Source organism: Homalodisca vitripennis, chromosome 4 (genome assembly GCF_021130785.1).
Source record: "Homalodisca vitripennis isolate AUS2020 chromosome 4, UT_GWSS_2.1, whole genome shotgun sequence".
NCBI classification, from domain to species: domain Eukaryota; kingdom Metazoa; phylum Arthropoda; class Insecta; order Hemiptera; family Cicadellidae; genus Homalodisca; species Homalodisca vitripennis.
The window spans coordinates 83,370,500-83,388,791 of record NC_060210.1 but is presented as its reverse complement, the minus strand read 5'-3'; the positions used below and the strand labels follow the sequence as shown (position 1 = coordinate 83,388,791).

The window sequence follows — 18,292 nt, the reverse complement described above, 5'->3', positions numbered from 1 at the left end:
GTCCGTAAAAACAAACCTTTATGTTTTTTAATTTTCATTGATTGTTTGGTGTGTAATAACTGAACTACTGTCAGCAGTAGGGGAGTAAAAATAGTTTTTTTATGTTTCATAGACCTAAATTTGTAGTGGGTTGACCAATTATTATTATTATTATACTCACCTCTCTATATTGTGTACAGAAATACATATTCCTCTTTATCACATTATATATTTTTTTGAAAACCTAACTTTATTATTGTTTATTGTATTTTTTAATTTTGTGCATTTTTCTTAGGAGTGTGTTAAGTAGTTATCAGCCTTTCTGAAAAATGGATTACTAAAATTCCAAACAATTGCATTTTTAGAAATAATTTCAGTTTATTGAACTAATGGTTTGTTATGTTGGTAGTCTTTTCACTAGTAATGGTCACATTCAGTGTTAACCCTAGAAGTGTGTCCATGTTACCAAAGATAAAACGTCAGTCCATTTTTGACGTGTTGCAAGGTTTTTTTAAAAAATTCGTAAAAAATACTTAATATCAAGAAAACATATAGTGTTATATATCTTTTTTCTTCTCAGAAGTTGTACTATTTGAAATAGGAATAAATGTTTTGATATTCTTTGGTTTAGTATATACTTTTATGAAAATAATGAGAAATTGCAAAAAGTTTTATATGAAAATTTCAAGTTTGGACCTCTGTAAGGTATTGAAATATTACAGTAAGGTCAAAATGTTAAATGTATAAAATGTAGAGAATTTTATGCCAAATTAAAAAATGTATTAAAAAATTCTATTAAACAAAAATTGTAATTTTGCCATTTTTCTTTTTACAAAAGCGAAAATGTACAAAAATGTACAAGGGTTTGGGCTTTTCATTTTTTTTTACCTCCAAATGTGACTATATATTTATATGAAAAAAACAGTTTTCTATTGTAAATTATACATGCTATTTGAAAACACTAAAAGTAAACAACAACAAAATAAACTGTTATTTTATTATAAGCTTACAAAAAAAAATCTGTTGAAAAATGAAAATATTTCGTAACAAAATTCAGAAACAAGCTACAAATTTTCACTTATACTTTATGTTTATGTAATTTTTGAATATACCCTTAGTAAGTATGTTTGTTTGGCTAAAATAAAATATAATATATGTTCAAATACTTTGAGAAGGAACTGAGTTATGACATTTTTTGTTAACAGTCGCACGTTGAAGAATTTACTCATAAAAAAATAATCTGGTTTGCAATGTAAAAAAAAATATGAAAACATTTTTTTTACTTGTTATATTATGTTAGCACATAATGTTTGAAAGAAATACACTCAATAATTTTTGAAATTGAGTAAAAAATAAATGTTGTGCGTCAAATATTGTAAAACCTTGCATTGTAAAATTGTTGAGAATAGCCTATATAAACAATAGATAGTATAGTTCAAAATAACATTGTTTTATAATGTTTTTGTCATTTCATATGCATTTATGCAGTAGAGTATTTTAACCTGAAAAAATAGAGACCTAAATTATGAAAATCGGTAAAAAAATAAGCTCGTGGTGAAATAAAATGTTCAACAATGGCCGACAGGGATGGGTTGGGTTGGTCTTGATGCGACGCCGTGATTCATCTTTTTCGTTTCGCACTGCCGGAAACCTACTGAACTAAATTTACCGCTGAAAGATTGTACCGGTAGATCGTTTCTTTCACTTTACACTGTTTTTTTATTTTCTTTATTGACAATAAATAACTGTGTGAATGTTATTGTACTAACCAGCATAAAATATGCTGGTTTACAACTTTAAAATTGTCCCTTTTTAGAATATTCATAGTAAATCAACTATTCATTATAATGACTTTCTGTTTGCACTGGAGAAAGAATATTTCATTCCGCGTCTATTGACATATGACAGCACCGTTTGCAGGCAATACGTAACTTGCTGTGATTGGTTGAAAATGACGTATTTCTTTGACCCGGCCACCCGCGAAATTCCACTCAAATGATGACGTCTTCAGAAAACATTTCACCACGACCGTAATATTGATGTTAGAAAAAAAAACGTTTATATGAAAATTATAGAGTGGAATCTCACAATTTCAATGATACCAAAAACATGGTGATTGTTTAAAGATAAATAATTATTTTTAATGAAAAACTGAACCGACATACAATATGCTGGTTCCGCACAACACACATAAATTACAACCGACATAAAATATGCTGGTTCCACACTTCTAGGGTTAATTAGCGATTGCTAGTACTACTAGAGCCAGGGAGCAACTGTGGGATTATACAGGTTTGGCTTTTTTCTCAATTATTAATACATCACCGCTAATATAAATTTTAAAGTTACTTTATAGCACTGAAATTGCAACTCAGCCATCTATGTAGAATGTGACCATTGAGTTCTTCCACCACTTTTATTTTGATTTATTTTAGAATAAATACACTCACATCCAAGATTGTTTGTGTGCTTGTGGGTAATAAGATTTTACTGTAAATTACCAGTTTCACAAATCTTTTTGGGGTTATAGAAAAGCATACTAGCAGCAATTTGTGTACAGAAGATATATCAAAAGAGCAAGATAGCAAAATGATTAATTGCAAGCTAAACTAATAAATATTATGTTCATTAAGAAGGATGTACTATTTTTCCTTTTATTACGGTTTCTACTTGGACATTGTACTTCATTGACCCTAGTCTTATTAATAAAAAGTCATTTCAAAAAGTACAAAACAGTAGGATTCATATTATTCCAACTAGTTTTTTAGATTCCCAATTGAGACATTTGCAAATATTAAATTAAGTTCTGTTGATCTCTCAAAAAAAATCTCTAAAACTTCGAGATATTCCTAGCTAGTCATCTTATGAGTTTGTGAAAGGTAATCTTCAGCATAAGCTCGACTTTAGTTATGAGATGAGTGCATGACCGAGGCCATCATTTAGTACTATCAGTAAAAATTGAGGCTGATAGGACACTTTCCACTGTTGTTGGTGGTTGGACTAAAATGATGATGATATTTCCAAAGCACAACTATATCTTCGGGCTAACTATTTATTTAAACTACACTTTTTCAAAAAAGTTAATAATATGTAAGATATAGCCAGAAGGTTAATCTTGATTCTGGCCTCATGTGGTTAAACTATTCATAGATCGACCAAACTTCCTTTAAACTCATTCTGTCAAGTAATATAAATATGTACAGTGTATTATCTAGTAAACAACTATGTCTACCACAGTATATTTGTCCTGTCATTCCAACTTCTCAGTTCTAGCTTCCAATTTCTGAAGCTGCGATTTTTAAAACCTATTTATGGTCGTCACCATTCATAATTTTTCTTTTACTACATACAGAACAACCAATTAGAACACACCAAAATCCACATAAACTGGAAATAAATACATAATGTAGAAATGATTTTGTTCTATTCTAGAACTGTAGTGAAGTTCTTAGGTATTGTCAGTCTCAGATTTTGGAAGTTTGTACCCAATTCCAGAATCGTCAGATTTTTACTGATAGTAACATTTTTTTACTTAGTTGTTCTTTCCATCGAGTTTTAAACTTGAGAAAACTCTCCTCCATCTTCACCTGTTCAGAGCATCTTCTCTCTGATGTAAATTCCAGTGCTGTCCAGCAATTTGTACTCAATTAAATTATAAAAATTATTTATATTAATCAATATAATTTGTTTTTACCAGTAATGAGAAACAACTTAAGAAAAGAAAATTGTGTCAGTTACTTTCAAATGATATTTATGAATTATTCTGGGATGAAATCCACTTTGTATTATCAGTCACTATGATATTGAATTTCATTAACACTTTTATCTTCTGTACATATGTCGCCTGTCATCTAAAATTCCAAAAATGTATAAATTAGGAGCTTAGTGATATTTGGAGATAAGTATGGCACTCTGAGCTTGCTAGGGGATCAACTGTGTAATGTTAACATTCTGCCAAACAGTCTGCCCAGTACGGAATGATTACGACAAAGCAGGTTAGTTTTCATAACGAGTGCCTGGATTACCGGTTTATTTATTTGACAGTTTCAACTCATTATTGGTTTTGGTGTTTTTTTCACTGTATATTTTAATTGTACACTGTTCTGTGATATATTTTTATATTAAGTTCCTGTTCAGTTATTTTCATTTCATTCGTATTTTCCATGAACTTGTTTATAATATATGTAACTATGTGTGTAAAGGTACAAAAAAATCTACCATATTATAATTAAAATGAAGTTACCACTGGATAAATTGATTCTCTGGTGGAATGATAACAGTTTGTAATTTCTAATAATCTGAAATATTGTAGTTTGATTTATAATGATAAAGCTTTAAATAATAAATAATTAAAATTTGGAACAGAGTTAGAGAGCATGATCTGAATTAAGTTTTTAATTCTTATATTGTTAAATATTTCTATAATTTGAACTGGTTTATTACCTGTAATTAAATCTGTCAACAAAGCGTACCAGAACTTAATACAATCAGCAAAAATATAAAATGAACACCAGTCAAATTAGAGAGTGTATTAAGCCTAACTGTCCTGTTGCATGTTTTATCACCTAACTCTCTATCATGTTCTGTTAGCTATCCTCTTGTACTTTCCTTCTCAAGTTTTGAGAGACTCGTAGGCGACATCATAAACTCATTTACAACATCGCACATTCTTTTGCTGCTTGTGTTTATAGCTTATAAATGTTGAGATTTTTTCTTACAAAAAGTGTTTTGCACATGTGTTTTGCCTTCATGTTAATTTTTCACTTAATAAAACAAAACACAATCACAAGGCATAACGGATTATGAATGAAAGTACAGATGCATATTGTGTGACAGTACCTAATAAACATATGCCTAGCAGTAATAAAGTTTTGGAATTATCATAATATGCTAATTACATTAAATAAGAAGTAATGAAAAACAATATGCTTGGTAAAAAATAAAAGGTTAATTTGAAAAGTTTTATAAACAAATAAGTATGGATTTCATAAATAATTATTGTAAGTTTGAACTAAATTTAGCTCATCTTTCATGATTTATTTTTTAAATTGAGCCGTTGTAATTGAATGGAATCATATTTAATGTCCACAACAATATAATAGATCTCTTTGTTTATCGGTATAAACCAATTCAAAATTTGTCTAATGTGGAATTCATCTAATTTATTTCACACTTGTCTATAATTCCACAAGTATTGCTCCCAGCAAAATATTGAAACAGGTATGATGACTGATTACTTAAAAAATATTTCTCAAGTATCTAAAGCTTTAAAAGTTGTACTAACTACTTCGTACATTATAAAGAAATAAAAAGTAGAATTATGCTAATGAATACCTTTAACATAACAAATGATTCTATTTGTTTGTAACGGCATGAATTCATATCCTATAAATAAAAATAAACTTTTACACATTTGAATTTTTCACTAATTTTCAGGATTACAGTTCAGGATCATGAGAAAATTGTGCTCCCATTCTTCCTAAATAGAACTAATAAACAGCACAGACTTACTTGTGTTCTCCTCAACAATTGTTCTTGTCAAATGGTTTAATACCATTCCATCTGTATAATACTTCTGAACACCTTTAGTAGGGTAGGTGTAGGGTTAGGTAGTAGGGTTCCATATTACTCTATTTATCCCCATCTTCAATTAAGACAAGATATTGTTTTTCAAAGGAGTATTTCTTAACCATACTCTCTGATACGTAGGTTATCATTTCAGCCTCAGGGAATTCCTGCATTACTACAATGTGCTCTTCTGACGAAGTGGGCTTAATCATCTTTTTACTCAGAAGCTTCATTGCACTTAATACAGCTCTCCTCTTCACCTCTTGTCCCAGAGGAGTGTATCCAGTGTATCCCAGAACCGCTTCAAGTGCCAGAGTTAGACACGAGCTCATTACTCCTGTGATGCTTATGCAAGCTAATCTTTGAAAACTCTATAGCATCTTGGCAACTGTTTTATGTTCTACTTTCAGCCACCACACTAGAGCAGCAGCAGCATATTTGACCATTGATTTTATTATGGCTTCATATATCTTATATATAATTTTGGGTTTCAGTCCCCATTTAAATTCAATGTATCCAGAGTATTTTGCAGGGCCCAAGAGCCTTTTTGCTAGACTAATCGACCAATACAAATTAGATTGAGACAAGTCTATATTTTTTTTCACACAAACACCACTGGCGTTATCCTCCAGTTCATTGGAATAAATCCAAAGGCATAGCTGCTTCTAAATAGGGTTATAAGGTTTTTTTAAGAGAATATCTGACCTTAGTTGTAGAATGGCCAGAAAACTTCCATCCGCACCTGATAATTTGAAGGGCTTGAAGGATGTTATTGCCCATTTAATCCTTTCTGCTATAAAGATTCTTTTTGATTGTTGTCTGAACTTTACAACCTCATGACTGGATCTTTTCCCCGCTAGAAAATCTCGTGTCAAGAGTCTACCCACAGAAAGTGTGTATCTAGTAACAATTCCAATGTCTCCGTCTTGCTCAGACTATCAAGTTAAGAGTACATCTTGTAATCTGTGTAAAAAAAAAAAAAACATCCTTACATTTGTTTAACCCTCTTGGTACCCTGCCATATTAACCTCAATCAAAACTAGCAAACAACTGAATGTCTTCTTGGAAAAATTCTTCTTATAAATTGCAAGGAAAACTAGGTTGTGTTCTGACTATAACCTTGTAGGGAAATATAAACTGCTCAGGTGACTAGGAAATTAATCAAAGTGTAATCAGAGAACATTTTAATATTGTTTTTTTAATCTACTCTGAATATACTGTATTTCATACATAATTCTTTTGTTACTGGTATCAGTAAAATGCAACTATCTTGATTTTTTAGGAATAAATTAAATATGAGGAATGTGGTAGAAAAAGGCCTTAAATATACTTTTTCAAATTTAGATTTTTTAAATACAACTTTAAATGTATTTATATTTGTTAGTTTATTTAATTTATAAATACTGAGTTGTGTTTACCGACTGCAGGTGGCGTCAGTGTTGATGGAGAATGGTGCGTCTCTATCTGCCACAACCAAGAAGGGTTTCACTCCACTCCACTTGGCAGCCAAGTATGGGAATATGAAAGTTGCCAAACTGTTGCTACAGAGGGATGCACCTGTCGATGCTCAGGGCAAGGTTAGTTATACTTTCTTATTGTGTTTTTGTTCAGGAAACAGAACATAATGTGGTTCTGGATCGGTTAAAAAATTTCTGTAGGTTGCAATATTATGCGATAATTAAGTAGTTAAGGTAAAAAATAATAAGTTGTTCACCTTGGAATGCACATTATAGCCCTTTGTTTAAAAGTTTGAATATACTTACCTTACTTGCTGTGTATGATTATTAAATGGTGTTCTTTGGGAAACAGAACTTATTTAAACTTACTAAGTTTACTGATGTTCATAGTCACAGCACAAGGAATAGTCATAATCTAACAAATAGTAGATGTTTGTACAGCTTTACCCAAGTCAGCTTTAAATATCAAGTTATTAAGGTCTATAATGCCATATCTGTTCACGTCAGGAATCACTAAGACAGTCATGAAGTATATTTTGACAAGTCCATACTTCTATAGGATTGATGAGTTTCATAACTCCTGAACCAACTACTACCTTTTTTATTAATTGACATTATCATATATTATTTTACATGGAACGACAATAAAATTCTTGTTATCACTCAATGGAGATATAAAAAGCCTTATGGGAACTGACTTTTTACACCCTTTATGGTTTTTGATGGTGTTGTGACATTCGTAGAGATTGCGTAAATGTGTGCTAGTGACAATATCATGCATTGTTATATTTTTCCAGTTTTATTCTGTTGTCTGCCGTAATATTACACAAGAAGAATTTCTATGACAACTGCGCATCGTGCAAGTAGTTCTGGCCTATTTCTACTAGATGTCAGCACTTCCTTTGTCCTCTGTCATGATTGTTTACACCTGAGTTCGCTATAGTAACACAGTGCAGACAGCTACAGCGTGTTTTTGCACGTCCTGGAGTAATTTTTAAGTAATTTCTAGTATTTATTGTACTATGGAAATGTCCACAAATAGACAATTGGCTTTGTTTACATGATGGTGACACGAACACGGATAGTGAAACTTAGTAGACAATATATAAAAAAATAACAACAACTTTTAAAAAGACACTAGAAATACTTTTATTTGCATAAACTCTGCAAACCTGTCTCTGTAAAAAACAGAAAACATTTAGCAACACAACATAGCTTAAGTACAAAAAGAAAATTGTTAAGGGGTATTTGTAACAAACTATAAAATAAAATAAAATATAACAAATAAAAAATTATTACTCAGTCTGAACCATTTTGGAATCAGCCAATGATGAGGGCTGTTACAGCTAGTATATTTTACCAAATTAAAAAGTTTTTTTTGTATGGTAAAATAAGACAAAATTACCATTTAGTTGTTGATGCCAAATATGTATGAATGACTTCTAAGTTGAGTAAGTGATATTTTGCACATTCAAAAAAGAAATTCTGCCTAGTTATTCCACTCACACCATGATACAAGTCAGGTTTTCCCCTAATATGAAATGATTTCCAAGAATATATGTAATTAGTCTTACAGTCTCTTTTTAGACTAAATTATTTTGATAGTAATTCTTGTAAAGAAGGTCTTGTAATGGCAAGCCAAACTTTTAAACAAGGAATGCTATGCTGATAATCAACCACAAGAAGAGCGAATACTACAGTGGCATAGCTAGAACAGCTTTGGGGAGGAGTTCCATCCCCCTCTTTCGTCTTTATCTACACCACTGGAATACCGTACTCAAAATTTATTCCTACATTATTTCATTATTTTCACAATTACTGGCTATATTTTATCAATTTGGACATGTTGTCTGTGATCTGACGATACTTATCTGCTTGTTGACAGAATGGAGTGACACCACTTCACGTTGCCAGTCACTACGATCACCAGAATGTTGCTCTGCTGTTGTTAGACAAGGGTGCATCACCTCACGCCACAGCCAAGAATGGACATACTCCACTGCATATAGCTGCCAGGAAGAACCAGGTAACTGGCTTTTGAAGAGTTTGATCTATCTAAACATACAATGGACTTGTTTGAGCTGAAATTAATTAATGTGTATTTAAAAGTTAATACCATTATTAAAAGTTGTAATTTTAATAGTTTTGACTCCTAGCATTAAGGTATAAACATCTGCTAATTAAAAGGAAGCATTATATTTTGGATGGGAATTGATTAAAAATTACTGTCAGAAGAAAATATATACTCCTGTTTCTTGATAGTCACATTACTATTGTATCATTAAATTCCTTTTGAATTCTTGATGATGTTTAGTAAATTGATATGACATTGTACATATCAAGATGTACAAAGCAAGAAAGAAGTACCTTTAATATCTTTAATATTGAAAACAAGTAAAACCTCTAGTTGAATTATAATTTAGGATTATAATAAACCTTTTTACTTGTCATTGATAACCCCAATGAAAATTTCACCTAGTTTTTGCATTGAATTTCTCTGCAAATATTATTAATATTTCTATTTTGTATGATTATAATGTCATAGTTGTAAAACTGAATCGTCTATAACTTTTGTTTGCTGTATTATCATGATTCTATGTTAAATGTTAGTTAATATTTTCATTTTCGTAATATATTGTTATAATCAAGTTATAATTTAGGAGGTGTAAAAAAATAATTATAAATAAAGACTGTAAATAGGGCAGGCCAGGTTGGGTACAAGTTATCAAACCAAAAAAGTTTGATTAAGCATAATTATTTTATGTAATCCAAAATATAAGAATATATTACCAAAATTTGATCCGAATAGCATAAATTTTACTTACACTTGGTAAACACATGTAAACGTAAAATAAAGTGTGTCTGAAATTGGTACCATTGATATTTGACAAACATAACAATAATACTGTAAGCAAGTTTTGCAGCAATTCACCTGGTAAGCTATTTTCAGACACATATTTTAACTTGGGTTAATCTTTTACTGCTGGCTAGTGTGATGTGTGCTAGCACCTCACCATTGAAAGCTTTCTGGTGTTGTTTCTAGTTAATACTTTAGCAATTTCAACAATCACTACATGTGATGTTAATATAGTTATATACAACTCACAACAGAGTGTTACCAAGCAAGCAGACATTTCATATTTGAATTTAGTAACCGTAATAACCTAAAAGGATAGCCTAAGAATCCTATACAACCCATAGAATAAACTACACTGTTTAAAGTTTGTTATTGATTTGAAAGTTGTGGGACTTTGGACTTTTGACACTTGAGTCTATACAATGCACAATGGTTTTGGTTCTTTCACCCATTCCATGTTCGGGTTTCATTGTTCATTTCTAGCTTAGCACTGGTACGCTTCATTACTTACAGTAACTAGTGGGAAATCTACTTTACATTGTTAATGTCAGCTCTGATAGAACATGTGACACTGTCTGCAGATGGACATAGCGACGACTCTGCTGGAGTATGGAGGAAAGGCCAATGCAGAGTCGAAGGCTGGGTTCACTCCTCTCCACCTGTCAGCGCAGGAGGGACACACGGACATGACAAGTCTGCTTATAGAGCATCAGGCCAATGTAGATCATCAGGCCAAGGTGAGAATATCATAGTACATCAAGTGTTACAAAAATCTCAGGACGGATTAATTAAACACTATAACTTAAAAAGTTCAAACTGAACGCATAATGCTTGATTTGAGGTGGAATGTACCAGAATAGTAAATAAAATAAGCACTTTTGGTTTGCACACAAAACTTTCACCTGCATCTCAGAAATGCAAATAAATACTGTTTTGAGACCTCATATATTCAGATTTTCTGGGGAGAGCCTCTGGATCTCCCTTCTTCTAGAAGGCATTCTATAACTTTGAAATCCCTGGAAGGTTCTAGTTCTAGAAATAGAGTACTGAGTTTAACTGTCAAGTATTATTAAGCCATCGGGGGTTCTTTCAACAAGGTAGTATGTTTGGTAATTTTACAACTACTGAACAGTTTAATTTCTTATATAGAAATCAAAATAATTAACATAATTATGGATGTTTCTCTTCTAGAACTTTTCTGAAAAATTTTAAATTCTCAAAAAACCAGATTGGAATCAAATATTACACTTATTCTGTATAGTTAGATTTTTTAGTACCTATAATATATTATATCTTCTTCTAATATTTAATTTTAGGAATGGAAAGATCAAATCCTGACTTTATCTGATCTTGAATTAGACCTAGATCCCATTTAGAATCAACAAAACCAGATCTTTAATTGAAATCAATGCAAAAAAAAAACCCCAGCATCATGAGTGCATGAGTGTTATACTGTGTCAGCCAAGATATTTTAGATACTATTTACTGTATCTCTTCAAATTGTGCCTTAAACTTGTGCCACAATCGATCTTGTCAATTAAAATCTTTTGCATCTTTACGTTGTGCTGTGATCTTCTATGCACCTGTACATGTTGTATTGTAAAGAGAACATTCATGTCTCATAAGTGCAATGATATTTTACTGGATAACTTTTAGTTTGCTTATTTGTACTGAATTAAATTCCACCTTTGTTTACAAGCAATTATTTCTTTCTACTGCATCAGTTGTTAATGACATGTTACACTAAGTTGTTTGGCTTCCGTTACACATGTTTTTGTATACCATATCAGATTTTAAATACCTTAATCAGATTTAACATACAAATCTTAGTACTCAAACATATCCACTACCCTAACCTAGGGTTTCTAAGTAAGTCAAACGAATGACAGAAACATGTGTATTATTGAAGGTCTATGTTATCTACAATGTTTGTTTCAAAAGGACTGGAAAATTGTTGTTCCACAGTAAGCTTGGAATTGGAAAACATTGAGTATCCATCCCAATTGAGTCAGAGCAGGATTGGCCAATCATTGTAATAAGAGTATGACAGGTATGCAGGAATATGAAGCTACAAACAAGGATACCAGGATAGAAAGAAGGATAGGAGTTCAGGAGTCAGAAAAACTTCATTATTGTTTATGGATGATTGGAAATCCTCTGATATCCTTTCAGTCGGGTATGCAGGAATATGAAGTTATAAACAAAGACCATCAGGATAGAATGAAGGAGAGGAGTTTAGGAGTCAGAAAAACTTCGTTATCGTTGATGGATGATTTGAAAGCTTCTTATATCCTTTCATCATAACTAATTTATGTTGGTTCTTTCCCATTAAGCAGATCCTTAGTTGAATTGAAGTGCACACTCTAATTCCTTTGGGCAATAACTGGTGACTGTTATCCATAAGTCTTGTCATCATACTTGTTCATCTTATAAGTTATTCATTAACAAACTGTATGACTTTTCATTTATATTGTTTGTATTAATTAAAATTATTCAACATATTGAAATATTTGAGAACTATTCTATAGAAAACAACAAATTGTAACAATATAACTAGGACACACAACAAATGTTTATTTCTGAAAAATATAATAATTCTATTACTAAAATTAAATGCCTCTATTCACTAGATTTCTATATTTTGTTTTCCTTATTAAAAACTGGTAACATAATGAGATTCATGTATCAAATTATAAAATACTGTGATATATATTGTATCAGTATTGTTTAAAGTAGGTAGTACATTTTTAATTATGAATTAAATTTGAGTACTTGAATTAGACTATTGTTAAATATGGTTTTGTTTTCATAGGAATTTTTAGTTACAATACTATATTTAGGTGGTAAAATTGAATTCAAACTAAGTATGTAGTATAAATATTTTTGAAGCCATTATAATTTGTAATACAATTTAAACAGTCTATTTTTTGTAATACTTTTTATGTTTTATTTTATTTATTTTGTAATTATTGTCTGTGAGTCAATGAAGTCTCCCCTGCTGACTTCACATTGACCATGACTCAAATAAGTAACCAAATTGAAAAAATATGTGTCAGACCATAGTTAATTTTAATACTTTTTATTAATTTTTGGAGTCAATATAAATTTTGTTTCAGAATGGGCTGACTCCCCTCCATCTCTGTGCTCAAGAGGATAAGGTCAATGTGGCTGCAATTCTAGTCAAAAATGGTGCTAATGTTAATTCTGTCACTAAGGTAAGTCCAAAATTGAGAATTAGACACCAAAGTAGTAGGTAAAGACGCCAAAAATACATATTGTTTAAATATTTGTATATGCATTAAAAGACACTATTTATTAATAACAATGAAGAAACAAGGATTATTAGGATTAAGAGTGTAGTCGTAAATGTGTATTGTGTTGGAATATATATATTTAAAAAAAATGGAATGTACATTTTTATTTGTATTTGTGTTTATTACCAATACTATAAAAAAATGTATAGAATAGTAGAAGATTGTTGTAGATTTTACATGTATGCTAATAGCTAGACAAAGATTTGAGCAACAAGTTTTATTTAATCCGTATCAACCCAGATAAGAAAGTGAGAAATGAACACCCTATGTGAGAACTCAATGTATCCCTGTGTCCATATGGCTACACTAGGCTGTTATGGGTTAAGTTCTTTTTACAAATGAAATGTGTATGCTAGCAACAAAGTAATACAGTTGAAATAAAATTTTTTGTTATCACTTTAACCCGTATAATGCTAGACCATAATAAATAAGTTTGTCCAAAAAATGCCAGAGATCAATCCCAAGCCTATTTCAGTAATTTTGTAACATTTTAATAACACATTTTATGCACAAAAGCAAAAGATTTTAGATAGGCTCTTAATTTTTTTTTTATTTTCTTTACAGATAAATTGTTTATTTAAAAACATAACATATACTGGTCATTTATTGTATTAAAATCACAAATGGTACTTTCCAAAAAAACCTTAGAACTATTTCCAGTTTAGTTTGCAAAATAATACTAGAAAAATTTCCTCAAATAAACTGATGCTACTATGTACATCTAAATTTGTAGACATAGACAAAAATTATTTTATTATCCTGTAGTTATTTTATTTAACTGTAAAGATAACTCTACGTTTGTGTAAACCTATATTTTCACTTTTTCTCGTTGGTCTATCTTTTAATTCATGAAATTCCTAAACACAGTTTGTAAAAAACACAGGCTATCAATGAGTTCTGAAAAAGTGAGCACTTGAATAAAACTGTTAAGTACAAAATTAAATAGTTAACAAATCTTAAATTTAAATGTTTAAATTTAATTTAAAAAAATGTATTTATATGCATCATTTAGAAGAGTACTCTAATTTATTTTACAGAACCTAAAATACATGTTTGCTTTAAAAGTAAATTATGTTTAACCCTTTGAGTGCCACAGCGTTTTGCTATATGGTATGCATAAAATGCCGAGCGAAAATGCCTGATTCTGTAAGGGTTTGTTTTAAAATTCATAACAAATTTATTTATTGGTAAAATGTCTTGGGGTTTTGTTTTTTTTTAGATAAATATATTTTCTTTATACATATAATACATTGATCACTTATTTAACGTTTTTATACAAATAAAAAAAAAATCATTAACAAAAACTTTATGAGCAAAAACATTTAGTTTTTTATTTTGACACAACTTAGTGTTAATGAAATATTTTATTTTTTCACTTTTAGTTATTTTATCTTATACTCCATTTAATTCTTTACAAAAAGACATACACACATTTTTTTATACTTATAAATAAAGTTTGGAAAATAAATATGAAAATGTGAACCACTACAAAACTAGAAATTTTCTAACCTAACCTAACACTCTGTGTATTGTCTACACTGATAATGCTTAAATCTAATGCCTGCAATACTAGGTCTTCATTGTCAGCAATGTTTTTACGACTTATTGTTTATAAATAACACTGAACAAACACAAAAGCATAAAAACTATACAAACGTATTTAGTAAAGTACTAAATGCTTACGATCGCCGTAACTCGCGGCCGTCATTGTTCTACTTACAACATACAAACGAAATAATTTGAAGATAATAACACTACAAACCCATTTACACGTAAAAGCTTTCTATATCATTTGTGAAATAAACAGCAGCGCAAACAAAACACATGACAGCTCGTCCGCGTAGCGGCCAATTCTAAACGCGACTGACAGCTCACTTTACAACCGCCGTAAAAATCAGAATCTAACCAAAATGCAACAAAACCTACATTAAAAGTTACGTTGAAGCCTTTGGAATGCGTATGTATAGCAATTGAGCCAATTTAGATAAATACTATATAAAATATAAGCGTTACTGCAGGAGTCGCTAACAGCGATTCTGGCATTTCTTGCATATAATGCGGGATCGCTGACAGCGATGCTCCGGCACTCAAAGGGTTAAAATAAACGTAATGTTGATACATTGTTATGAGATCTAAAGTAAAATAAATGATAAAAAAAAGAAACTTTGAATTAATTTGTTCTGTTTGTTTTTCTTATTCAAAATAATAAAAACAATTTTCGTTTATAAAAGTAATTTTGCTGAAGAGTCGAAATCCATGAAGGCTGTCATCCCACTCTGTCCCTCCACCAGTATGCCCCAAGTAGGACCTAAGGTTACTGATATAAGTGTTTTAAACACCTTTTATCTACCCATCACAACTAATAAAATGTGTCATCTTATTAATAATGTGTCTTTTTAATTATTGTGCGCAGTTAAAACACTACAATTCAGTAATAACATTGCAGGCAGGCTACACGCCACTACACGTCGCAAGTCACTTTGGCCAGCTGAACATGGTGCGGTTCCTGCTGGAAAATGGTGCCAATGTAGACCCTAGCACAGGCCTGGGATACACTCCTCTACACCAGGCAGCACAACAGGGGCACACCCTTATTATCACACTGCTGCTCAAACACAAGGCTAACCCCAATGCTGTGACCAACGTAAGTACTTCCTGTGTGTGATTGTGAAGGTTCTTGTTAGACAAGATGCCAATGTAGACCCTAGCACAGGCCTGGGATACACTCCTCTACACCAGGCAGCACAACAGGGGCACACCCTCATTATCACACTGCTGCCTAAACACAAGGCTAACCCCAATGCTGTGGCCAACGTAAGTACTTCCTGTGTGTGATTGTGAAGGTTCTTGTTAGACAAGGTGCCAATGTAGACCCTAGCACAGGCCTGGGATACACTCCTCTACACCAGGCAGCACAACAGGGGCACACCCTCATTATCACACTGCTGCTCAAACACAAGGCTAACCCCAATGCTGTGGCCAACATAAGTACTTCCTGTGTGCGATAATTGATTTCACTTTTAGGCAAAAAAACAACAGTAATAATGATGGGATAAACTAGTAAAATAAGGTGGGGTGCATGTAATATCAAGATCATGGTTAACATACATTTAAGTATGTATAATGTCAGGTTGGCATTCCGATTTATCATTATTACATTTTTGTTGTAGAAAAGTTTGTTGCACAGATCGGCACGCACTGCTTTACCCACTAGAGCCGATAAGTGCTGCTCTCGCGTAGCAATATTTTGTACTACTACGGGTTGTTTGCTATCAGGAGACCATTTACTTTACTTTTACAGTAGATTTATTCCATTATTTTGCTATTTATATTAGTTGTGCGGAAACAATGGCGGGTTGTAGTCATACACTTCGTGAGAGTGAAATCGATCTCGTTAATAGTAGTGATTGCGACGATTCAAGTGAGTGTAGTGATGTACTAGAGCCTTGTGAAGTGGTTAGTGGCATTGAGGATGTAGTTCGGAGTGATCACAGTGGCAGTGACGGCGAGCTAGACAATGACCTTCACCAAGTAACTGCGCAACAAACAACCCTGCGCCACCGGCGCCCAGCTGTCCGTGTGCCCCCTCCCTGGTCTCGTACAATCAACTTCATTGAACCAATATATAGTAAAATAATGAATATATATAATTATAGTTAATTACAATGACAGAACGTGTGTAAGTTGAGGCGCCGCGTATTTTGACCGAGCGTGACCGGCGGAGCGAATTAATTGAGGTTAGAAGCACCGTGAGCACCTGGAAACAATACGATCGGGAGAGGGTTAATTACTAATCGTGTTGACTGACAAATATTCTCTATTTTTTAAGCCAGCGTGTGCTCTGTTTTCAAGCTTAGCTTCCATTTGTGTTCACACAGACCTCTCATAAAAATCAATACATTTTTAATCCTAATATCTTTCTATGTATTGTTCTCCAAATTCGTACATCTTTTATTCACAAAACATTCTGTATGTGTTCAAAAATCTATTTTATTAACGATTTTTTTATTATTATTATATTGGTTATTGTTTATTCTAAATATTGTTTTCCTAGCTTTTTGAAGTAATATACTAAACATATATGACTTATGTGGTATGTATTTGATATTTCATGCACCACTGTCACAATATTTGAATATATACAAATCATGTATCTAACAAATAAAAATAGTTTGTTAATCAAAATTGATATGATTACTACTAGAAGGATTAGCTGTAGAATTCATTATTTCGTACACATTTGATATTTTTAAGTTCTCCACTATGATGTTTCTTTCAGAATGGACAAACTGCTCTTTCAATAGCCAACAAGTTGGGCTACATAAGTGTGATTGAGACTCTTAAGGTGGTCACTGAGACCACCATAACCACCACAACTACCACCACTATTGAGGAGAAGTACAAGGTGGTTGCACCAGAAGCCATGCAGGAAACCTTCATGTCTGATTCGGAGGATGACGGAGGTTTGTGAAACTGTGTTTTAATTTAATTTGAGTTGGGTCCTAACTCTTGGTTTTGTGTAGTTTTGGTTCTATTTTTGGCTGTGGATTCATATTGTTTATTTGTTTAAGTACCAATCTTTTCTTGCTACTTTCTGTTGATTTAGTCTTTTATGTGTTTTATGTATTATGTGTTAATTATCACTGTGTGTTGCCTCGTTATCCTATAAGCAGTTTATTTTTAAAACTAAAAGTAGTTTCATTTATGTTTAATGTGTTACTTTCACATATTTTACTATTCGGCATCCATTTCAGAATGAAGTACATGGTATGTAAAATGTGATTGAATTAGCATAAAACTAAACTTTTATTAAAAATAATTATAAATATTTTTTCCAAATTCAACATATTTTATACATATGTGATAAATAATTTGCAATTCTTTTTGAAACTCATTTGTCAAAAAAATTATGATCACAAGATATAACAAATAATTCTAATTAAAAATAATAATATTCCTGAAATAATAGATGGACTGTTACGTCTTTTTTTAAATAAGTAACAACAAGATGTTTTTATTTAATTTATAGATCTAACAAAATTTTACTCAATACATAAAAGCTATTAATTTTTCTTTCGACTTTTGAATGATAGGTTATTAATATTATAATTTTGATC

At 31.5% G+C, this 18,292-nt stretch overlaps 1 protein-coding gene across 8 annotated transcripts in view; it reads left to right on the top strand.

Annotated features, from left to right (window-relative positions):
- The window catches only part of LOC124359658 (ankyrin-3-like), a 210,315-nt gene that overhangs the window by 136,035 nt on the left and 55,988 nt on the right, over window positions 1-18,292 (top strand). For all 8 annotated transcript variants that reach the window (XM_046812589.1, XM_046812588.1, XM_046812582.1 and 5 more), the window contains exons 10-15: window positions 6,975-7,124; window positions 8,890-9,030; window positions 10,443-10,598; window positions 12,978-13,076; window positions 15,622-15,819; window positions 17,455-17,638. In XM_046812589.1, the coding sequence (XP_046668545.1) occupies window positions 6,975-7,124; window positions 8,890-9,030; window positions 10,443-10,598; window positions 12,978-13,076; window positions 15,622-15,819; window positions 17,455-17,638 (928 nt within the window). The remainder of the gene's footprint in view (window positions 1-6,974; window positions 7,125-8,889; window positions 9,031-10,442; window positions 10,599-12,977; window positions 13,077-15,621; window positions 15,820-17,454; window positions 17,639-18,292) is intronic.